Source organism: Papaver somniferum, chromosome 4 (assembly GCF_003573695.1).
Source record: "Papaver somniferum cultivar HN1 chromosome 4, ASM357369v1, whole genome shotgun sequence".
NCBI classification, from domain to species: Eukaryota; Viridiplantae; Streptophyta; class Magnoliopsida; order Ranunculales; family Papaveraceae; genus Papaver; species Papaver somniferum.
In genome coordinates, this window is record NC_039361.1 from 157,875,868 (window position 1) to 157,901,174 (window position 25,307).

The 25,307-nt window shown below is 36.9% G+C and overlaps 1 protein-coding gene across 1 annotated transcript; it reads right to left on the minus strand.

Annotated features, from left to right (window-relative positions):
• Nucleotides 1-695: 695 nt before the first annotated feature.
• On the minus strand, nt 696-2,623 carry LOC113271715 (protein DMR6-LIKE OXYGENASE 2-like). The gene is made up of 4 exons (XM_026521622.1): nt 2,256-2,623; nt 1,919-2,166; nt 1,142-1,463; nt 696-1,009 (listed from the first exon to the last, which is right to left on the minus strand). Exons 1-4 carry the CDS (start codon nt 2,583-2,585, stop codon nt 737-739), a joined length of 1,173 nt encoding a protein of 390 aa, XP_026377407.1. The 5' UTR covers nt 2,586-2,623; the 3' UTR covers nt 696-736.
• Nucleotides 2,624-25,307: the final 22,684 nt, after the last annotated feature.

Sequence of the window (25,307 nt, forward strand, 5' to 3'; positions counted from 1 at the left end):
TCTCAGTAATTTTAATTTAGTGTTATTAATTGAAGCCAAATTGCCCAAACTGCGTCGGACGTGGTCCATCATCAATAGTTTAAATTAATTCCAGAAAGCTAGGAAACCAAGAAAAATAGTTTACAGTTGTGACGCATGCATGTTGCATTACAGAAATTGACAACTATCTGTCGGCATCGTCGTAAAACCGCGTTTTCCAGGTACGTAATCATTGTGACGTCACCACATACAGTGTGCCACAATACCTGCTTACATAAGGGTCGTCGTCATCAACTCCAGCCTGGTCCACCAGAACTGAACAACCATGGTTTTCAAGTGTGAGACCCCATCCATCCTCTGGACATTTGAACAACTTGTACTGCGAGGGAAAAACTTCGGCATCGCTATGAAAACAACATTTTCCAGTTTCAGGTACGTAATCAACGTGACGTCACCGCATATGCAGTCGAGGCTTAACAAGTGTCGTGGTCATAAACTCCAGCTTGAGCCAACCAACCAAGTATGCATCATGCATGGTTTTAACGTCAACAACAAAGCATCTTGGCTCTTTGTTTTTCTTTTTTTTTTCTTCATTGGGTGATAGTACCCTTGTTTACTTCTTAGAAAAAAGAAAGACCCGTCTAGTATTAATCTTGGAAAGATTAGGCCGAATAGCACCCTTAAAAAAAAAAAAAAAAAAGCCACATAAAATCTAGTGAGGATTTATCTTTGAAGTTTTGAGAATTTTCCAAATTGTTCACCTTTGGTTTTGATAATTATTAGAAGTTGTAGTCTTAAAAAAATCTAAAGTACTTTCGTTTCCCAATTTCTGAGTCCAAAATTTTCCAAAAAGTTCGCTATAAGTGAAATCCTTATATAGAGAGGGATGCTCGTCATCAACCAATTGAGAAGCCGGTCCAATCACAGCTTCCTTGGACGGACAACAAAAAATTGGGATAGAGAATCTCTCTTTATCGCAGTTTACAACGGCTCGGTGAAGAACGCTTTTGTACTTGTCGTTGCTAATAGCCTGAAAGTTCACACACACAAAAAAAAAAATCATTTAACATAGAATATATAATTATTCAAAAATTTGGTGCCCTTAAAAGAGTATAGAAATATAAGCATCTGTTCTTATGTGGATCAAATGACGGATAAATACCTGTATTTGATCACCAATATTAATGATAAACGTGTTAGGTATCGGATGAACAGCGATCCATTTCCCATCTTTAAGAACTTGTAATCCAGGAACATCGTCTTGAAGGAGAACAGTGATGGCGTTCGGATCAGTATGACCAGGAAGTCCATACGTAAGTTCAGGTTCAGGACATGGGGGATAATAATTTATAGCCATATGTTGCCCATGGTTACTAAGTACCATTTCTATGTAATCTCTCTTAAGACCTAAACTCTCTGAAATAGCTCCTAGTAATTTTAATGTTAAGCCGCGAACACTCGTACAGTACTCCGCCACATCATTCCTGAAATTTGATTACCACACGTAAAAAAAACACAAAAATATCAATGTCCTGAATCTCCTGATGTAATGATAAGACTCTAGACGTGCAACATGTGTTACACGAGCTGCTTGTCACTATCAAAGCTATCAGTAGAAGAGAATCTTTTCCCTGTTGCACTACAAAAGTAATACTTTGGGCAACTACTGAAGTCTTATGCGTTAGCATTTTTCTTGCTTGGAAAGTACATGATTGCTAAAGTCTGCTAAAGTCTGATGCCAATTCTTTCGGAGATATGATTTGAGCGATCCAACAATCGGATAAGGTTTTATCTTTTTGTCTTATATAGAATGGTATCTTTTAAAAGAATTGGTATCTGCCTTTTAACAATCGTGAAAAGTAGCTGATCATTCAAAAGATATATACTAATATAAAAAGTACAATTAATTAATTAGAAGAAGTAAAATGTCAAAGCCTACCTGAATGATGGAGGATTAGCTGGCCACTCGTCGATATAATCTTCAAGAGGATAACAATGAAGTCTCAGGAAGTCTCTCCAATTCGCGGTCTTTTCATTCGTGACATTAAAGCTGGTTGACAGTCGAGTTGTTTTCGATGTATCAGCCGAATAACACTTCATTCTTTCACTCTCTGGCAACGTGAAGAACTCCTTCCCTACTTGCAACATCTTCTCGATAATTATCTCTGGCACTCCATGATTACTTACCTAAAAGTGTACTTTATCTTAGATTATATATGGTGAGCAAGAAACTAAAAACTACAAAACTAAATGAAATGTAAAGTATGTTCTGTTACCTGAAAGAAGCCATCATACTGACATGCATGGCCAATTTGCTTGATTAACTTAGAATGGTCTGGACCATCAAGATCTTGTAAATCTATGAGAGGGATTGATGAATCTTCAGATGATTGAACTTGAGTGAGATTTGGACGTTCGGAAACGGGTCTTATGTAATTCGGCGGAACACCACTCGTGGTTGTAATTATGTCACCTAGAAGTACTTTTGAAGGTGATGGTAAGGCCGGAGTGCTAGAAGCCATGGATGGATGATAGAATACAGAGAAGTTATTAAGAAGAGAATTAGGCAAAAGAAGTAGAACTGGGAGCCATGGATGATATAGCATGCAAAGAAGTAGTCCAGGAAACAGAGGACTTTGTCTGTTTTCTTAGTGTTGGTTGCGGAAGAAATGAAGAATCTTTGTAAGGCATTTATAAGCAAGCACATTGGCCGCATTAATCGATACTGTACTAAGATTCTGACTAATATTCTTCTATTATCATTTATTTACTTGAAAAGGATTCCTGATAAAAAAACATTTTAAAAACAATTGCTGACTTTGATGTCGATCGTCGCTTTATTTGTAAGGCCTGGACTGGAGCATGATGCCGGTTACTGTGCCAATTGCAACTTTCGTACAATATCTTCTTTTAATTAATGACAAAAAGATGATATTCACGTCTATTGAAAAGGGAAACTTGACGTGTGTGGAAAGTTGAAATCTCAAATATCGATTTTCTAACATGAAGTCCCGAACTGATTCTATTAACTTAAAATGAGTTATTTGGCCAAATATTTTTAAAACGTGGTTTTAATGGACGAGTAAAAATTAGTATGGTTGAAATAGACACCAAAAAAATAACAAGAATGAAACTGGATTCATCCTGACTTAAACTTAAAAAAGAGCGAGGATGAAACTGGATACGTACTGATGTAAATTAAAAAAAAAATATTTAAAAATGGATAGGATGAAACTGTTTACATTTTGGCTATTTTTACATTCTCGTCCATTTAAACAGTATCAAATTTTACATGTCTTTTTCACCCAGAAATTGTCGTTATTAGGTTAATTGACAATTTTGTGTTGGATGAAAACCACATGGGAAAAACCGACTCTTCGATTAATAACAATGAGTCTAGATTGACTTCCACCCTTTCACTGAAAATTGTATGATACAAGTGGCGGGGCCGTTTCTACCTACACGTATCCCGATGTTAAGCACGGATAGTATTATCTATTCGATTCCCTCTCGGGAGAAATTATTCGTAAAAGAAGTTAAGGAAAGAAAAAGATTAAGTACTCTCCATCCGGTCAGAACCCGCAATTTTTTTTTCTTTTTTCTTTTGCGTTCAATTCTTCTATGCTTGAATCAATTAGCCATTTTGCTTGACTATTGTTTGTTCGACAGGAATTTTTCCAACGGTGAATTGGCCAAAGCATCCGGTAAAGCTGCCGAGCAGGCATGTGAGTTGAAATCTGAGACTCCTTCAGATGGACGGAATCTCACTAGTATCCCACTCTTTCACATACATGTGTAAGTATCCTTCGATGCATCACATCATGCTAATGACGATATGAATTCTGTTCAGTGCTGACTCTATAGCTCGTGTCACGTCCATTCATAAGGCCAACCGCTGTACTAGCTACAAAATAACTTCAATTTTAGGTGGTGATATGCCTTCATCATGTGGTCCAATTCATGAAAATGATGGTATTGTCATTACATTCCTCGGGACGGGCGGATCCAGGTTTTGTGAAATGAGTGAGGCGAAAGTTAAAGATCTTTAAAGAAAACGGAAAACGGGTCATTTGTCAAAATATTTTTAAAACACGGTTCTAATGGACGAGTAAAAATTAGTATGGGTGAAATGGACACAAAAAAAATAGCAAGGATGAAACTGGATTCATCCTACCTTAAACTTAAAAAATAGTGAGGATGAAACTGGATGCATCCCGTGTAAATTAAAAATAAGAAAAAGTATTTGAAAATGGGCAGGATGAAACTGTTTACATCCGGCTATTTTTACATTTTTGTCCATTTAAACAGTATCAAAATTTAAATGTCTTTTTCACCTAGAAATTATTGATTTTGGTCTTTTTAACCAATTTTGTGTAAAAAAAAATCGCTTATGAAAGTAATTTTGAAATTAGATATCCAAAGTAACTTCTGATTCTTTTACCGAAGTTAAAATGCAATTTCCAGAGTGTTGTCCAAACATGGTACAATTGTTTTTAGTATCATACGACTTCACCGTTGAATATATTAAAATTAAAACTAAAATAATTAGGGAATCACTCACAAGGGTTCTCCTATACAAGTGTTTCATTCTACAAGCAAGCTTCTAGTAGGATGATAGTGACGGTCATGCATTCGTTTAACAGGTCAATTGCAGTAACGCCGGTCCGAACCCGCATCGCATTTCTATTTATTCTTTTGAGGAGAAAAAATATACTATACAAACAGGCTTTCCCTTTTTGTTTAGTTTAGTGATGCTTGAATAGCCGGGATAAAGAAAGATAAGAATTTCTCCAACGTGAGCGGTTTATCGTTAAATTCAAGGCTGCTAATGGGGTGTCAATTTGTTTGGGGATGTATCAATCCAAAGGTAATGGTTATTTTGTCATACATGTATTTTGGTAAATCCCAAATAATTCCGTACCCCTGTTAGCAATCTTGGTAAATTGGCCAAATACTTGATAGTTTTAGGCTAATCCCTATGGGCTAGATTGAACTGATAGATTGGCCAAAAAGTGTTACAAATCAAGAAAAAAGTTAACACTACTTCTGGATACTTCTCTCTCCTAGCAACTGCTCGCAGTTCAACTAGCACCGAGATTGATACGCTGAATCATTCAGCGCTGAAAAAGTGACATCAACGTCGAACCGTTTAGCGTTAGATAAATGTTTTTGGTAGAGAAAGAAAGTGGGACGTATTTGAGGGGGAAAAGGTGGAGAGGGAGAGGAAAAAGAGTGAGAAAGAAAGGGAAAAGGTGGAGAGAGAGAGGAAAAAGATGGAAATAGAAATGGTAATGATCAGTATAAAATCATGTGACGTTGTTTGGTTCAGCGTTCAGCGCTGTTTTATTCAGCGTTTCGCTGATAGATTAAAAATACCATATGACTTAGAAAATTACCTTACCTAACGTGGATGGCCAATCTAACTAATTATTAGATATCTAGCCCATACGAATTAGCCTCTAGCTACATAGAGGAACTAGCGGTATGGAATAAGTCAATCGCCAACATGTGAAGCTATCCTTTAGAAGTTTAGAGATCAAATTATTAAATCATACCAATGACGTAAGAATTCTGTTGAGTGCCGTGTCCATTCGTAAAGGTGATAAGGGTACCACCTACTTGTTCACGATAAAACTACAATTTGGCGGTGGTGACATACTGGCACAGGCGTGTATAGCAAGGCCACATTACTGTGCCAATTGCATCTTTCCTACGATATCTTCTTGAAAAGGGAAACTTGAGGTGTGTGGAAATGTGAATTATCGAATATCGAATTTTTAACAAGAATGCCCGACGGATTCCATAAAAAGTCGCATGGGAAAAACCGACTCTTCAATTAGTAACGGTGATAGCAAGTAAATAGGTTAATGGGTGTTTGGATGTACATTCGGAAATTATTTTCAACTTCTGAGAATCAGTTTTTTGTGAAGCAGAAATGCTAATAGGATGTTTGTTTTTGTTCGGAACGATATCTAAAAGCAGAAAAGTCAGTTTTTTGTGAAATAAAATAGTTTGCTTCTGACTTTTGTTGTTAACTTCTGTTTCTGTAGATTTGTATACAAACGCGCTATAAGTATTCTCCTAACTACGGTCATCTGCTGTTAACTTCTGTTTCTGTAGATTTGTATTCAAACGTGCTATAATACTCTTCTGACTACGATCAAAACCCACATTGCATTACTTTTTTGTGTTGAATTTTGTTATGCTTGAATTAATTAGCCATTTTGTTTGATTTTTATTGTTTGTTTCTACCGGAATTTTCCAACGTTGAATTGGCCAAAGCATTTGGTAGTTTTAGCAATAGAGCTGCCGGGCAGGTATGTGAGTTAAAATCTTTGAACGCGACTCCTTCAGATGGTCCATTCAAGGGAAAAACACACTCTGGACGGTACCCCACTAATATCCTACTCTTTCATGTGGAAGTAATATCCTTCAATGCATCACATCGTACTAATGACGATACGAATTCTGTTGAGTGCTGACCCTATAGCTCGTGTCGTGTCCATTCATAAGGCTACCTACCGTTCTAGGTACAAAATAGGTGGCGATATGCATTTATCATGTGGTCCATAATTGATGGTACTGTCATTATATGCCTCTGCACTAGTAGTACCGAGGTTCTCACGTGTGTATGAGTGTGTGAGAAATGCCTCTTATTGACTGAGTGTAGCTGTTTACAGCCTGTCCTGTTCTAACATCTCTTGTCTGAGTCAGGACATGTTTAAATGCAGGTTGTCTTGCTTTTAGTGTGTAAGAAAGAATTCGGTTCTTGTTTTTAAATCAATTAGTAAGAATACTACTATGGTATCAGATGAAACTTCCGCACTCGCCATTAATGACATTCAACCTATCAACCAATTTTCAGATCTAATTTCTTCACTTCAATCAACATTTTAAATCAACTATCATACTTCAATTCAATCTTTCAATCTGCTTTCATCACTTTTATACACAATTTTCTTGTTTGTTCTTTCAATGGCAGTATATGAATCAAGAATTTCTCAAGTTCCTCTTAATCAAATCTCACAAATTCTTAGTTACAAACTCAAGGATGACAATTTCCTCACCTGGAAATCACTTGTTCTACCACTTCTTTGTCGATACAGGGTCAATGGTTTTCTTGATGGATCTTTACCATGTCCACCTTATCTGCTCAATAATGGCGTGAATCCTGGTTATACAGCTTGGCATGATGATGATACTACTCTTGTACTATGGATTCAGATGTCTATTTCTGAATCTGTAATTCCTTATGTTGTTGGAGCTGATTCTTCAAAAGATTTATGGGATAATATTGATTCTAGGTATGCAAGAAGCTCTTCTACACATTCAATTCAACTTCGCCTCAAACTTCAATCCACAAAACTTGGGTCAGGTACTGTTTCTACCTTCCTAAGTGAAATCAAGAAAATAACAGATGAATTGTTTGCTGCTGGTTCAAAAATTCATGATGATGAATTGGTAGTTACTATACTCAATGGGTTAGGCCAAGATTATAGTTCTTTTTGTACATCTATTCGTATTCGCAATCCACCAATCTTATCAAAAGAACTTCATAATCTACTTCTTACTGAAGAAATAGTTGTTACAAATAAGCAAAAGAACTTACTTACTGAAGCCAATTCAAAAGCTTTTGCTGCTACAAGACCTTTTGTTCAAAATTATAGAGGTAGTAGTAGAGGTTATCATTCCTCTTCAAGACCTGCAGCTCCTTACTATGGATACATCGGACCACCCTCATCTTTTTATCCAAGAGGTTATTCTCAATTTCAGATGCATTCTGCTTCCTCATCAACATCATCATCTCATTTCAATTCAAGACCTCACTATAGTTAAGCTCCTTCTTCTTCTGCTCCACCACCAATATCTGACAAGATTTGTCAGATCTGCAACAAAATTGGTCATCTTGCTTTGGAATGCAGACACAGATTGAATTTTGCCTATCAGAACAACTATACTCCTCACAGTCTCAGTGCCATGCTTTCTACTGCCAATATCATGGGTGAAAATCCTTGGTATGCTGACTCTGGAGCAAATAGTCATATCACTAATGATGAATCTGAATTACCCGAGGCAACATCTTTTGAAGGGGCAGATGAGATTCAAGCTGCTAATGGAGAAGGTATGCCAATTACTCATATTGGTCATGTGTCTAAAATAGCTTCCTCTCATTATTTTAATCTAAACAATGTACTTCTTGTTCCAAAATCATCTCAAAACTTATTATCAGTGCATAAATTCACTAGTGATAACAACTACTCTATCACCTTTGATTCTATTGGTTTTGTTGTTAAGGATTACTCAACTTGGAGGATCATTTTACAAGGACCACATAAAGGAGGATTATATCCAGTACATTTTTCCAAGTCTACCAAGAATACAGCTTTTTTTAGCAACACCAATTCAGCTTCAGTTTGGCATCAAAGGTTGGCTCATCCTTCTTTTCAAGTACTTCAAAAAGTGTGCAGAGATATGCAACTGTCTAGTTTAGTCAAAACACCACTATTTTGTAATGACTGTCATCTAGGGAAAAGTCATAAATTGCCTTTTACTTTATCTTCACATAGGGCTCAATCTCCACTAGAACTAGTACATATGGACTTATGGGGTCCTAGTCCTGTAATCTCTTCAAGTGGTTTCAGATATTATGTCAATCTCATAGATGACTACTCAAGATTTTGTTGGATATTTCCTTTGTCTGAAAAGTCTGAATTCAAAGATATTTTTCTACACTTCAAATCTATGACTGAAAAGTTACTGCATACTTCAATAGTTAAAATCAGAACTGATGGGGGAGGAGAATTCTTAAATAATGCACTACATGAATTTCTTAGTCTACATGGAATTATTCATGAGGTTTCTTGCCCTCATACTCAAGAACAAAATGTACTGGCTGAGTCCAAACATAGACATCTTGTAGACACAGGGAGAACTTTTTTAATTCAATCAGGTCTCTCAGAAAAATTTTGGGTTGATTCTTTTCATACAGCCAATTATGTTATTAATAGACTACCTGTTAGAAGTTTGGATTACTTATCTCCTTTTGAAAAGTTGTTTGGTCAGAAACCAGATTATTCCTTCTTCAGATCCTTTGGTTCATCCTGCTTTCCATGGATAAGGCCTTACACTACACATAAACTCCAACCAAGAAGTGTACATTGTGTTTTTATTGGTCACAGTTCTATGCACAAAGGATACAGATGTTTAGATATTAAAACAGGAAAAGTATATATCTCCAGACATGTAGTATTCAATGAGATTTTATTCCCATTGATATCTTCAGATACATTACTTCCTGGCATTGCAAAATCTACAACACCAACTGATATAGCTACTACAGCTCCATCTGTCAAGATTTCTGCACCAACACCTGCAACATCAACCTCACCAGCTGCACCCATTGATACTTTATCAACACCACCAGCTGCATCCACTTCAACTATTTCTGAACATACTTCAGCTTATGGGATTCCTTCACTGGCTAATTCACACTCCATGGTAACAAGGGGTAAAAGAGGTATTTTTAAACCCAAAGTTTTTAATACAAAGTATGTTCTATCAGCCAATCTTACTTCTGATATTCCACCACCCACACCTACTTGTTATTCTAAGGCAATTAGAATACCTCAATGGAAACATTCTATGGAAGAAGAACATACAGCCCTTCAGGATGCAGGCACATATACACTTGTTGCACCAGATCCATCTTCTAATGTTGTAGGCTGTAAGTGGGTGTTTAAAATCAAATATAAGGCTTATGGTTCTTTAGATAAATGTAAATCTAGACTGGTGGCCAAAGGGTTTCATCAACAAGAAGGAATTGACTACACAGAAACCTTTAGTCCTGTAGCCAAACCAACAACCATTAGACTAATCATTTCATTGGCAGTTCACTTCAACTGGGAAATGAAACAATTAGATGTTAGTAATGCTTTTTTACATGGGGATTTAGCTGAAGATGTCTATATGCAACAACCTCCAGGCTTTGTTGATCAAACCAAGCCTCATTATGTATGTAAACTTCATAAATCCATATATGGTCTGAAGCAAGCTCCCAGAGCTTGGTATGATAAATTGTTACAAATTCTTCTCACTCATGATTTCAAACCCTCCTTAGCAGATGCTTCTCTATTTGTTCAAAAGTTTGGCTCAAGGATTACAGTTCTTCTGGTCTATGTAGATGACATTATTATCACTGGGAATTCAACTGAGTATATTTCTCAGTTTATCAATCACCTTAAGACATACTTTCCCATCAAAGACTTGGGCTCTCTTCATTATTTTCTTGGTCTTCAGGTGAAAAGAAATTCAGACAATCTTTTTCTCAGTCAAACTAAGTATGCCTTGGATTTATTGGAGAAATTCAATATGACTGGTGCTAAACCCTGTAGTACACCAGTCTCCCTCTCTACTTCCCTCACTGCATCAGCTGGTACTCCATTAGCAGATCCAAGTGAATACAGATCATTAGTGGGTGCTCTACAATATCTTACTTGGACAAGGCCTGAAATTGGTTTTGCTGTGAATCAGGTATGTCTTTATATGCAAGCTCCTACTGATCAACACTTTATTGCAGCCAAGAGAATTCTCAGATACATCAAAGGCACTTTAGATTATGGTATACTGTTTTCCAAAGGTCTTCTTACACTACATGGCTTTAGTGATGCTGACTGGGCCGGATCAATTGATACAAGAAGATCTACAGGAGGCTTTTGTATATTTTTTGGTCCTAATCCAATTTCATGGTCTAGCAAAAGACAAGGTAGTGTTTCAAGAAGTTCAACTGAATCAGAATACAGGTCTCTAGCCAATACCACAGCTGAAATTGTTTGGGTTTGTCAGCTCCTAAAATATCTTCATCTCTTGCTTCCTGCTCCACCATTGATATCTTGTGACAATCAAAGTGCAGTTTCTCTGTCATCTAATCCAGTATTTCATAGTAAAATGAAACACCTGGCCATTGATTATCATTTTGTCAGAGAACTTGTTCAGAACAAAAACATTCAGGTCACATACATTTCCACTTGGGATCAAATTGCTGATATTCTCACCAAGGGACTGGCAGGACCAAGATTTTCTACACTCAGAGACAAGCTGAAGGTAATCTCTAGTAACAACCTCCAGCTTGAGGGGGGCTAATAGTACTGAGGTTCTCACGTGTGTATGAGTGTGTGAGAAATGCCTCTTATTGGCTGAGTGTAGCTGTTTACAGCCTGTCCTGTTCTAACATCTCTTGTCTGAGTCAGGACATGTTTAAATGCAGGTTGTCTTGCTTTTAGTGTGTAAGAAAGAATTCAGTTCTTGTTTTTAAATTAATTAGTAAGAATACTACTATGCACAATGGCAGGGCCAGATTTTGTGGAATGGGCAAGCAAGTTACTGATGGGTGCATTTGAGAGGATGTAAAATGAGTGAAAATGGCCAGAATGGGTTAAACTAGAACCATTTTTTGGGCACCATGATGTACTTGGGCTACATAAACTACACTTACCAAAATTAGAAAATGACTAGTTTACCCTTTACTGTAATCTAATTAAAATGCGAACTCATAAACACAACAAATTTTCGACAACCTATTTTCATTTTAAATTCTTTTTTTATTTTCTTATTTTCTCTTCCATTTTCATAATCGTTTTAAACCAAAATTTTTGAGATTTGTATATTGGAGGTACTTTCCGACTAACTCACGTCTTCTTTATATATTTGTGATTGATAAAAATTGAAGTTGCAGTGAGTAGTAATAAAAAAATTTTGAAGTTTCGGTTAGGAATTTTGTGAAATTTTTTTGTCGAACTAGCCTAACCTGATGGAAATGAAGAACATGAAGAATAGTTCGGCTATTTCGCAAAAAAATAAAATAAATCCTACCCGAACTTTAAGTTCGGTTAGGTTGCAATTTTTTTCTCTTAACCGAACTTTTCGCTGAAAACTTGTATACTTAGTCTGGTTATGTCGCAATTCGTTTGTCCTTACCGAACTTTTTTCTGAAAGCAAAAACTCCATTAAAGCTGAGTTCGGCTACATGCGTTTTCAGAAACATTAACTGAAATTCATTTATAAATGAATTTGGCTGCCTTTTCTTCAGATATTGTAGCCGAACTCTATTGACATTGCCGAAATAAGTTTATAAAATTTTCATTTTTTCGGAAGTGTTGGCCAATTCAAGCAGCATTAACTAAATTTGAATTATACCTGAGTATCAATAACCCTCATTTTGAAATCAACCATCTTAAGAAAAAGAAAAAAAATTTCCAAAATCTTCTTCTTCTTCTAAATAGTCCAACTTATCAATTTAACCTCACTAATCACTAATAAACTTAACATAATCATTATACTAACTTAAATAGAACGGATAATTTTAATATTGATAAATACTTGGATAAGAGGTGCTTCGAATTATTTCTAAATGGTTACTAAAATATAATTAAAATGATGGCCCCCCTCCAAAATGGAGTGCTCCCCGAAAATATTAATTCTTAAATTATTTAAAGTTGGGCTTGAGGCCAGTTGGGCTAGGTTTGCAATTCAAGCTGACTCTGCCCTTGCCTCAGGGTAGGATATAAGCCATTTGAAATGGGGAGAAAATTTTACCTAAAGGAAGCTTTAGAGGATCTCCAAGTGACTTATAAATTACCTTATATGAAAAGTTAGACAAACTAATAGATCGAAAATCAATAGGAGAAGTGAGGCAACTAAGCTTCGGGATGATCATTTGAAACGTAAGGATCAGTTACTTCAACAAAAAAAACATGCTTTTGATAACCACAAAGATTGTATTTTGAAGTGTAAAATTCTTGATGGTATTATGAAGGGTAATGATATTTTATTGTACAACGGCTAGATCGTGAATGAAATATCTTATTTATTAGGGAGAAAAAACATTGGTATATGCTCATCTTTTTTTTTTTCTTTTTTTTTTTTTTAAACTCACATTTCATTCAAATCAAAATGATGATTACATGATTGCTTACAAGATCATTAAAAATACCAACTACAATTACATCGCGAAGAAAAAGAGTCATAAACCAGAACCAACTCCGACCATTTAAAATGATTATCTTCTTCAATAAGAGATGCTCCAAATAAAGTTGAGTATTTTGCCCAAAATCTTGTACATCCAAACGAATCCGGGTGTCGTAAATCCCTCTTGTTGAAGATGAATTCAAAGCGACACCAAGCAGAATCATTGATGTTCTTGATGAATCGAGAATATCAATCCAAGGAACACCACGGAGATTTGAAAGAATCGCTAATAAATCAAAGAGAAAATCATCGAAAAAACGAAGAAAAAATCGCCCAAACAACAAAGAAATGTGTTCACAAAACTAAAAACATCAAAAATAAAAATTAAAAACACAGACTAAATTATTCTTATTCATAAAAAATTAAAATTCCGTGCTCGGATATAGTCCTTTTTCTTTTTCTGAACTAGAAGAATCACGAAGTTGGAAAGGTTTTTTCTTTTTCTTTATCTTTAAGACAGAGGAAGGGAAGAAGAAAGAATTTTTTTTTCTTTTTCATTGGTATATTCTCATCAAAAAGGTTAAAAGTTATTGAAGACAGTGCATAGTGATAATTGGTTACAAATTATCGAAGACAATGCAATTATTGGTAACAATTAATTGCATTTACCATATTTGTGACGCTAGTGCATAGTGATAATTGATTAACAAACTTCTTAAGTTTTTTTTCTTAAAAGAGGTATACTGGTATACAAAATTAGGAAAAAGCTCAATAATTTTCAATTCACAATTTATAGAGCGCCAAACTTTTTTTTACAATAATTTTGGGTTTCAAAAAAGTTTGAAATTATGTATCGATACAAACTTTTTTTTTTTCTAAAAAGTCAAAAACTAATTTATTAAATGCTATCCAAACATGTTATTAGTGTTTCAGGTCACAAGGTTTTACTGTTGAATATTAAAATTTAAAATTAAAATAAATAGGAAATCTCTCACAGGGGTAATTCATTCTACAAGCAAGCTTCCAGTAGGATGACACGGCGGTTGCCTTCGTTTAACAGGTCAATTGCGGGAAGTCAAGAAATCACCACCCGCATTGTATTTCTCTTTATCCTTTTGAAAATAAAAAAGAATATAAATACAAACAGGCTTCCCCTTTTTTTTTAATTCATTTATGCTTGAATAGCCTTTTTGATCCGGTTTTGATCGTGGGATAAAGAAAGATAAGAATTCTTCCAACGTGAGTGATTCATAGTTTTTTTTTTTTTATGAACAATCAAACCATATTTCATTCAATCCAAATAGGTGATTACATGATTGTTTACAAGAAAAAGAACATCAAAATACAAGAAACTTAAAACCCAAATACAAATAAAGATACCAATTACATGTAATTCGCGAAGAGAAAGAGCAAAATACCGTAAAGGTACCCAATTTTTGTATGAAAAGTAGAGAGAAAAGATGATATAATCCGGAATCGATTCCGACCATTTCGTATGTTGGTCTTCAATAACAAGAGATGCTCCAGAAAAAAAGGAGTGATTAGCCCTTAATCTTGTATATGTGAACGAAAAACCCGAATGCCCTAAATCCTTTTTGTTGAAGATGAACTCAAAGTTGTGCCGTGTTGAATCGTCGATGTTCTCGAATCTAGAATAACAAGCCATTAAACAACCAACAAAAATTGAACAAATCACCATCAAAATAAAGAAATAATTGCTCTCAAAGTGAAGAAACAATCGCCCAAAAAGCGAAGATAAAATTACCAAAATGGTGAAAAAATGTGTCAAAAGACACCATAAATTAAAAAACAACATCTTATTCTATTAGAAAATATATTAAAACTAAAGAAAAATAACAATCCTTGCTCAGATCTGGTCCTTTTGGACCATCTTTTTTTTTAAAGAAAGCATAAAATTAGAGATACATTGATAGAACCGATTTAACATCGGAAATGTTACAAACACAGGTCATAATACAGACATCAAAGATCATAATATTCCCCCAATTCTTGACCGAAATTTCAACAGAATCGACCATTCCAACCATACTCAAAGACCTTGGTGACAGTAGCAGTAACAAATCAATGCTAAAAGGCCAAATATGTTTTAACCAAAACAAATTTGCACCACTGCAGATTTGCAGCAGTGAGATCTTTGAAAGACCCAACCAAGGATTTTCGAAAAACCAGTTTTTCAATATCTCGTAAAGAGAAGTAACAGTAAAAGTGGTAACAACATCGGTCTTCTGGGTAAAAAAAGTAACAAGAGCAGTGTCGGTCTTCTGAATCTTGGTGAATCGGTCTGAATCGGCATGGGATTTTTGGTTAATCGGTCGGATCTTGTTGATGAACTAAATGACGGGGTTGCTGATAGATTTGAAGAGCTTGTTGCTAGTTAGGTTTTTGTCGGTGTTTATGTTGCTTCCGTTAAACATGGAGTTCTTCTGCTGGTGAAAAACGAAACACCACGTTCGATTGAAATCACCATTACCACAAACAATAACTTACCAGAACATATAGATTACAGCAAATAAATCAGATTACAAACCCAAACTAAAATCCTAGATCTACAATAGCAGAAGAAGAAAACGAAAAACAGGTAAAAAAGTGCAAACAAACTAAATCTAGATCAAAGAAAGACAGACAAGCGAGAGGTAGAGATGATTAGTAGTAAGGGTGCACACGGTACGGTTCGGCTCGGTTCTTGCCGAGACTGAGTACCTGTACCTCCCTAGACTCGGTTCCAAAATTTTGGACCGGTACCTGTACCCTGTACCTCGGTTCCGGTACTATTCGGGACCAGTACGGTACCAGGTACGGTTCCGGTACTAGACTCGGTTCCAGAAAAAAAAATCCTGTTAATAAGAACATGTTTTACTGAGGATACATAACAATTAACAACTAACAAGAAGTAGCAATACTATTAATACTAGCAAAGAAAAGTATCAAATACCAAGTCCTAAAAACTAAAGTAACAAGTACCATAAGAGTCAAAGACTGACAGACAGTCACTCACACACACAATTAAATAGTAGTAACAAGTAGTAAAGGAGTCAAAGTAACAAGTAGCAGACTAGGAGTAGCACTGACTGGACATTGGTGGTAAAAATGTAACAAGTAGCACTGGTGGCAATGACAAATACAAAGCCTTGAATATCTATTCTATGGCAGCAGCACTGCTGGTGGCATTATTGTTGATAGGACCAAGTAATGCTGCAAAAACAAGTAATAGAAGTTCGTAACTATTAGTCTATGTCTATTACTTCCAAACACAAGTAATAATGTAATATGTATATCATAGTATGTTACCTTCTTCAAATTCAGCATTGTCATCTGGCATGTATTCAGATAGAAGATCAAGTTGTGTTGGCTTTCTTAGCCAGCTTTGTGTGAAAAGCAATGCCTCAACTGTCCTTGTAGATAAAAAGCTTCTACGAGGACTTAATACTCGCTTTCATGTGCTAAAATCGGACTCAGAGGCAACATAAGACACATGAATGACTAGTATGTCCTTAGCCATATATCCAAGTATCTTATACTTGGTAATGTTGGTCTTCCACCAACCCAATAAGTCAAACTCCTCATCATCACCATCTTCTCCGTCACCTTCTTCATACTTGTCAATGAAATATCTATCCAACTCTGTTTTTCCCACATCATCATTTGGGCTTCTCTTGAACCTCTTACTCCTTGACATCAACTCTTTCATACGACTTGGCCCTGCCCCTGGTTTACTTACCACTGATTTGGATTGTCCCTGCATAGAAGTACTTGACTCACCCTCATGAACTGAATACACATCCTTATATTCTTCAAATAGAATCTTAAAATCCAATAACACACTCCTCATAACAGATTCAACCTTAGAAGACTTCTTCCCATACAAGCACTCAAGAGAAAATTCTAGTCTTTTTTCTTTCTCTCTAGGATCCAACAACATGGCAAAAAAGGTTGTAGAGTTTATCTTTGCATAATCACTCCAATATTTGTTATACTTCTTAAACATTTTTCCATCCATAGTAGCAATAAAAGGATCTTCATCTACATTATCTCTAAACTCAACTAGTTGTTATAAATGATAACTAATTGCCATAAGAAAGTGTTTGTTGTTACCTTAGTTGAGGCTGAAAATGCAACAGTGGCATCAAAGAATACCTTCAAACATTTCACAAGGCCTCTGGCAAAGACCCAGTCCTTTTGACATGGACCAAGTTTCTTCACTATTACCTCTTCTTCTTCTTTTGTGCCTTCTTCTTTCCTTTCACATCAACTTCTTCTTCTTCACTAAAAACTTCTTCTTCTTCACCAACATTAACATCAATATCAAAAATCATTAGCATTAGGTGAGTCTTTCTCATTCTCTTTTGGGAAATACAACAACTTCTGATATTCCCAATCATACATTTCTAACCTATTACAAGCTCTTCCATACACTTCTGCATCCTCTAGCATCAAGAATGTGTTGTTCCATCTAGTCTTAACATCTAATATCAATGTTATCTTAACTCTATTCCAACTAAATTTGCATACTGCCTAAGCTTAGCCAACCTAGCTGGAGAACCCTTTATATACTTGACAACTGACCTGATTCTTGCAATTGATTTGTTGTAGACCCTCACAACATCTTTTACCACAAGTGCAAGTACATGAGTTGCACACCTTACCTGAAAAGGTGAATTCAAACAAGGATTAGATTTTTTTTACAAAGTAATAACTAATAAACATAATCCTAAGTAGAAAGTAAAAATAAAATAAAATCACATACATATACTTACATGCAAGTACTTAACTCTCTCTTCTTCCCTTGTCATTGAAACGATACTAGTGGTCAAATAATCCATTGCTACCTTGTTGGCACTAGCATTATCCAAAGTGACAGAAAAAAACATCTTTAAGCCCCCAATATGACAAACACTTCTCCAACATCTCACCAATATCAATTCCTTTGTGACCACTAACCTCACAAAACATAATAATTCTCTTTTCTAACTTCCAGTGCTGATTAATAAAGTGAACTGTTACACAGATGTAGTTGAAATTATTTGGTGAAGTCCATGTGTCTGTTGTCAAACTAACCCTCTGCTTGCTTGACTTAAAGTAATTTTTCAACTCTTCTTTCTCTTCTACATACATTTCTAATAAACATCTGTAAACAATCATTCTACTTGGTACAACAAATCTAGGCTCTAAGACATGCGTCAATCTCCTAAACCCTTCACCCTCAACTCCTCTAAAGGACATCTCATCAATTATAATAAACTCAACAACTGCCTTTATACATTTTTCTTGACTGAAATATAGTAGACATTAACTGACCTTCATCCTCACCCAGTGTTGCAGGTTTTAATGTCAGAGTTTGTTGTCCTTTTGGCTTTGGGTTGTTAGGATTATGCTTGCATCTGTTAAAGTGATTCCACATTCCACTTGTACCATTCCTTCTGGTATGAGACTTTATTATCTTCTTGCAGTAATTACATTCAGTTTCTTGAGCATTCTTCCTAGTGAAATGATTCCAAATGTCAGAAGTTATCTTACCAGTGTTACCACCCACTTGAGTAGAAGTAGCTTCTACATCTACTGCTGCTGTCTCTAGCTCTGCTGCTCCATCTGTTGGTTGGATAGAGGATCCAACAACTGTATCTGTAGCAGGTGTAGGTGTAGCAGCTGAAGTAGGTGTAGGAGTAGCTGTTCCATAATCCTGACTTGATGCATCCATGCTTGATCACTGAGAAATCATAAACATAAACATAACTAGTGAAACATTTAAGTGCATTCATACATTCATACTTATAAAGTGAAGAAGAAATAAATACTGAAATACATTCACATTTAAGTGCATTCATACATTCATACTTATAAAGTGAAGAAGAAATAAGAATTGAAAATAAAAAAAACCTCAAAGCAAATAAGAATTAAGAACTGAAAATAAAAATGAATTCATAGAATCATACATATAAAAGTTCATAAACATTAAAGACATTGTTCATAAACATTAAAGACATTCGTCGAAGGTCTACGGATCCTTGACAACCCCATCCTGATCCAGCTCACCAATTTCAACATCTACCCCCTTTGCAATCCAATTCTGGAGATCCCTACTCGCTATTTACTTCAATGTCATGTTACCATAAATTCGTGGGCATTGGATATCTTATGCTCTCTTAAAATAACGTTTTTGTAGATTAATAATATTCATGCTTCAAAAAAAATAAACATTAAATACATCAAAGTTCAAACTGGTTTACTTAATACGAAATAGTAAAGCTGCAGACATATTACACTGCAGTACACATTAGTCATTACACATAAACCACTAAGCATAAGTTCTAAGCATTAATTATGTGAGCTATGTTATGATTAGGATTGCGGGTGCATCTTTTAAAGTGCTTCCACAATGCCGTTATTCCATTTTTGAAGTTGTGAGTTGATAGACGCATTTATGTGTCTATTTTGTTCTCAATGTTCTGTGTTGTTAGACTCGATTAAGTACTTATTGTGTTATTTTGTGTTCTTGTAGGAAATTTTAGAGAAATAAGCCCTTGCGGCGAAATGGGCTCAAAAAGCAGTGTTTTACACCCCGGAGAAATGTACCGTAGGCACCCCAGAAATGCACCGGAAGCGTCCCAGAAATGTCCCGGAGGAACCCAAAAAAATTACTATTTCCACTTCAATTGATATGCGCACCCCAGCACTCTGGATAAGGGGCACCTTCTTCAACAATTTGAATTTGTGTTTTTGGCGGGAAATGAAGTTTTCAACTGGCAGAATTTTGATTGTCAAAATGAATGGGTTAGAGTGCGATTCAATCGCTGAAAATTGGCAGAAAGATGTGATTTGGCATAAGGAACAAAGTTTGGGTGGTGGTTTCGATCAAATTTGGCTGGAATACGTGTTTTGATTCTCGAGTTCAAAACAGGGCAAGCATGCACTGGAGGATGATAATCACGTGTGATGGAGAGTTATGGACGTGTTCTGATGATGTGGAATGGCTCGAGCATCACTTTGGGTCGTGAAGAATCGATTTGGAGCGTGGAGGGAGGAATTTTACGCAAGAAATTCCAAGTTTGGTAAGAAAATATTCGGAAAATATTTTTATTCACTGCCCGCATAATGAAGAATTATATTGGAGTTATTGGCGAGATTTGGAGCTGTTGTTGGGTATAAATAGGCTCTTTGGGTCTACTAGAGAGGGGGTCGAGAGTTGGGAGGAGAAGAGAGGAAGCTGCAGAGGAAGAATCACGAATTCTCTCTGCTGCTGCTGCTGTTCGTGATGAAGATGAAGAACATGAAGAACGGACCCGCCAGAGCAGTCGTTCTTCAACTATAACAGCGACAGCGGAGTGTGGGTCGTAGTTTCCCAAAGACTACAGCATTTCATATGTATCGTTCTTGTGTGACGCTTCCTGTGGGTCGCACATTAGCTGTTTACACCATTTTCTCTTCTTCTCATCATTTGTAAACCATTTTTGAGCCATAATAAATTATTTTGAGAGCATTTTTACTATGATGAGCTAATTTCCTCGTAACCAAGGCAATGGAGTAAGATATTCACGCAACATAAATGGGTAATTATTTCATTTAATTATATAATTCACCTAATCGCTGCTTTTGCAGAGTTTTAAATTATTTGAATGATTGTCTTAATTATTTGTTATTCAGTTTGATAGGTTATGCTTGGTTTAATCTCTTGATAATCTATGCTTAAGGTTTACAAATAATGTTTGAGAATCTGTATGATTGATAGTGAATTAAAGATAAAAGAGGACTTAAGAATTGAATAGAGTTTTGAAATATTTATCATTCAATTTTGCATAATAGTAGAATCCAGTGTCTTGGTTACCTCTCGCACCCATTGTTAATAATTTTGTATATAATTTTATTAAATATTTAAATTTAATCTTCACAAGTCCGAGAGTTTGAACCTCATTACTACAACCAATCAAAAAAAACTTTAATCATGAGCCCTAAATGTCCTTCCACAATAATTGCAAGTGGCTTCTGCAACATTTCTCCTAGTGAAATGGTGCCACACTATGTTCCGAACCCCAGCTGGAATTGATGCATCCATGATTGATCCCTGACAAACAATATATATACAATTTCATATAACCTCAGTAAACTACACAGTGCCAAACTACACACATGAATGACATGACACATGTTCATGAACACATAACACAACAAAAAAGTAAAATGCTAAACTCAGTAAGAGCAACTAGCTGTCCTGTCTCTAGTCCAATAACAGATTCGGCAACTAATCAAGATTACCTGCAAGAATACACTTGATCAAGTCAGATAAACAAAGCAATCAAAATACGTTTCACTAGCATAAAATATGTCAGTTCATTTAAAGTACAAATAAGAAAAGGAATCCATGAATTTCATTTTAATTCATAATTGAACTCATACAAGTCCATCAAAATGAAATTTTAAAAACAAGACAAAAGACTTTTAGAAACATTGATCACAATTCAACTCAATCACTAAGCCTATTCACAATTCCTTAGCAAAAGATACAAAAATTTTAAGAAACACAAAACCTATTAACATTAACTTCTCAGTGACAGTACCTATTGTTTTTTCATTTCAACAATTTCTAAAAGTCAAAATGCCATCGAATGACAAATTTTCACCACCTAATAAACACAAATATCCTAAGCCTGAGTTCAGAAATCTTATTTCAACATTATAAATTTATAAAACTACTTAACTTGAATTGAATGTTAAATATAAAGAAGCCTCATTTGGGTATGTGGATGATGAAAAGAACAAGAGAAACTGGAGTGCATGACTACTCCAAGAAGCAGTCAACTATGCAGAGACATTGGTGCAATAAAAAAACAGTAAACATATACACATCAATAAACCAACAAAATCTTATCAAACTACAAAAAAACAAACCAAATCCAATTCATTTCAATTCCATCTACAGACACATTCAACCAGAGACTCGTTAACCACCAAGTTCACCAACACAGATAAACAACAATCCTATCCAAGTTGTTCAGAAATCTTACATCAACATTTGAACTAAGTAACTTGAATTGACTCTTGTTATCAATATTAATGCTTCTAAAAGAATAACAAACTACACAGAAACTTGCTAACAATCTAAATCAACCATAACCTCGTTAACCACCAAATAAACAAACAATCCTATCCAATGCCTGGGTTTTTCAGAAATCTTACATCAACATTATACAACTATCCAATAACTTCTCAGTGACAATACCTTATGCAAAGTATTTGGTCATAGAATTGATTCAATTGAAATCCATGAAACATAAGAAGATTTCACAGGATTAAAAACAAAGATTTTGATGAACTTACCCTTGGTTAACAATTTCTGAGTTGGATTCTTCCTTGAATCTTTTCCCTTCGTCTTCTCCTTGGCGAGATAACTTACCCTGTAAAACCCTAAATTAAGTTAATCCAGTTGCAACCAATTGGTTATCAAAAATAAAAATAAATCTCAAATTAACAAAAATACAGTAACCCAGTAGTCCAAATCAAACGATTTAAACACAATAACGAATAGAAATTGATTAAAATTGCAGAAGAAAAAAAGGAAAAAACACTTACAATAGAAACGATTTAATCACTGATTTTTTCTTATTCTTCTTCTGGATCGAGAGTGAAATACAGTGTAACTGGTGGTGTTCGTGGAGTTGAAGTATGGAGAAGAGAAGAAATCTTCCCGTTGATGGTGGTTTTTAGCTTAGGGTTAAAATCGTAAAACCTTAGTCAAATAGTGACGTCACACTTGAGTAATAATGTCTCCACTAGCACATTTATTGAACCATTCAACATGTCTGCGTAAAATTACCGGGGTACCTTTTATGTATATGACATACTCCACGGCAAGGCCCTCGGTATTGACTGTCATCATTTCTACACATGCCATCCATGCATGATAGCAAAACGTGCCAATGACATGCTATGCAAGACACATCTCCGCTCCAAAGGAATGATAACCATGCCAGTCGCACCACCGTGACAATGGCCTGCCATGCAAGCCACATCTTCGCGCCAAAGACATGCCAACCATGCCATCCGCGCCACCGTGCCAATGGCATGCCATGCCAGACACATATCCGCGCCAAAGGCATGCCAACCACACCACCATGCCAATGGCATGCCATGCCAGCCAAAACACCGCGCCAAAGGAATGCCAACATGCCAGCCGCACCACCGTGCCAATGCCCTGCCATGCCAACCACATCTTCGTGCCAAAGGCATGCCAACCATGCCAGCCACACCACCGTGCCAATGGCATACCATGCCAGCCACATCTCCGCGACAAAGTCATGCCAACCATGCCAACCGCACCACCGTGCCAATGGCATGCAATTCCAGCCACATCTCCATGCCAAAGGCATGCCAACCATGCCAGCCGCACCACCGTGCCAATGGCATGCCATGCCAGCCAAAACTCCGCGCTAAAGGCATGCTAACCATGCCAGCCGCACCACCGCGCCAAAGGTCCAACCATGCCAGCCACACCTCACGCGCCAAAGGCCCAACCATGCCAGCCACACCGCCGTGCCAACGGCATGCCAAAGCCATGCCGGCCATGTCTCCATGCCGCTGGCTGCCAAACTGAAGGTTGCAACAATCAACGGCTACCCCTCCTTCTGAGATGCAGATCTCATCCATACAAGTTCGCCACCAAACGCATGGAAACTTCTGTCCCAATGCTAAATTCCACGGTTTATGCCAAACTCTAATTTAGCCGCGCCTAAAACACGCCAAAGCCATGTCGGACATGCCTCCATGCCGCTGGCTGCCAAACGGAAGGTGGCAATAATCAACGACTGTCCTTCTTCCTGAGATGCAGATCTCAGCCGTACAAACTTGCCACCAAACGACTTATGGAAATCTATTGGCTACGGTGCCAACTCTTGGCCTCGGTGCCAAAGACCTAATTTGGCCATGCCAAAGCCATGCAGGCCATGCCTCGATGCCACTGGATGCCAAACGGAAGGTTGCAACAATCAACGACTATCCTTCCTCCTGAGATGCATATCTTAGCCGTACAAACTTGCCACCAAACGACTTGTGGAAACCTTTGGCTACGCTGCCAACTCTTTGGACACGACACATACTTAGTTATGCCAATTCTTTGGTCACGACACCAAACCCTAATTATCCACGCCAAGAGCATGCACAAGCCATGCCAGCACCGTGGCTATGCCACCGGCTATCAACGGAAGGTAACCACAATCAACGGCTAACCTTCCTCTCAAGATGCGAAATCTCGGCCGTCGAAAGTCACCACCGAACCGGCAAGCCTCTCAATCTTAACTTGCCAAACAATAGCAACATGCTACACGTTTTCCGCGAAAACACTCGAGACATCAAAACATGTCACAAACTGGGTGATGCTCATCAGGGTATTGGTCTGGCGGTTTACAACATGCGGCATACACTACGCCCGTTACAAGAAAATATCATAAGAGTGAGGCGGTTAGAAAATACAGGAAGTAATGGTGAAATGTTTCCTTCATTATGGAAACATCAATTTGAGGCGTTGCCCGTTACCGCTTTCTTCCATTTACTCAACTGTTTCCACTTCTTACGAGACCATGGTACGTTTTTTGTTGCGACTTGTATAAATAGGTCTCACCTATTACCACCAAAGAAAAAGTTTTGGTCAGGAGAATACAACACTCATAAATCACTTGTTAGCTTTCCCATCTGTTAGCTTTCCACTTTCGGATACAAGTCGTCAAACAACTACTCTTCCCGAATCAACTATTCTGGTCTTAACACTCTCTTCGCTTCCCTCCCTAGACCAACCCTTCTCCTTCACTTTGTGACCAAAGCAATTCTAGAACGACCATTTCTTGGTTTAGGCCGTATTTGTACAGATTGATCTCTCGAATCAAAGTACTCCCTTGTAGTACATTGTTTAGGGTTTAGACTCGTTTCTCACCCACACACTTGAAATTACCAAAATTAGTAGAAACTGTTTTCACCCTCAAACAATTGGCGACCACAGTGGGAGATCAGTCTCTCGGTTGCAATATCAACTTCTAGCTTTCAATTTCGTCTTTCAATTCCAAACTCAATATGGTAGAACTTAGGTCCGGGACAGCAACGAACCCTGAGAACACCAGCGCGGAAACCGTCCATGTTGCTAACACTCCTCCCAGCAGCATTAACACACCGCCTACTAATCCCAGCAGCACAGAAAGCGCTCATTCAGGTGTTACACCACCAGTTACCATGCCCAGAGCTGCTGCTGTCACCCCTAATGTTTCGTCAAGTATGGCACCACCGACCATCACTAGGACTATAGTTACTCCACCATCAGGACGAGAAACCGGATGAGCCAGAGGAATCCGCCCCTACATCACCATTGC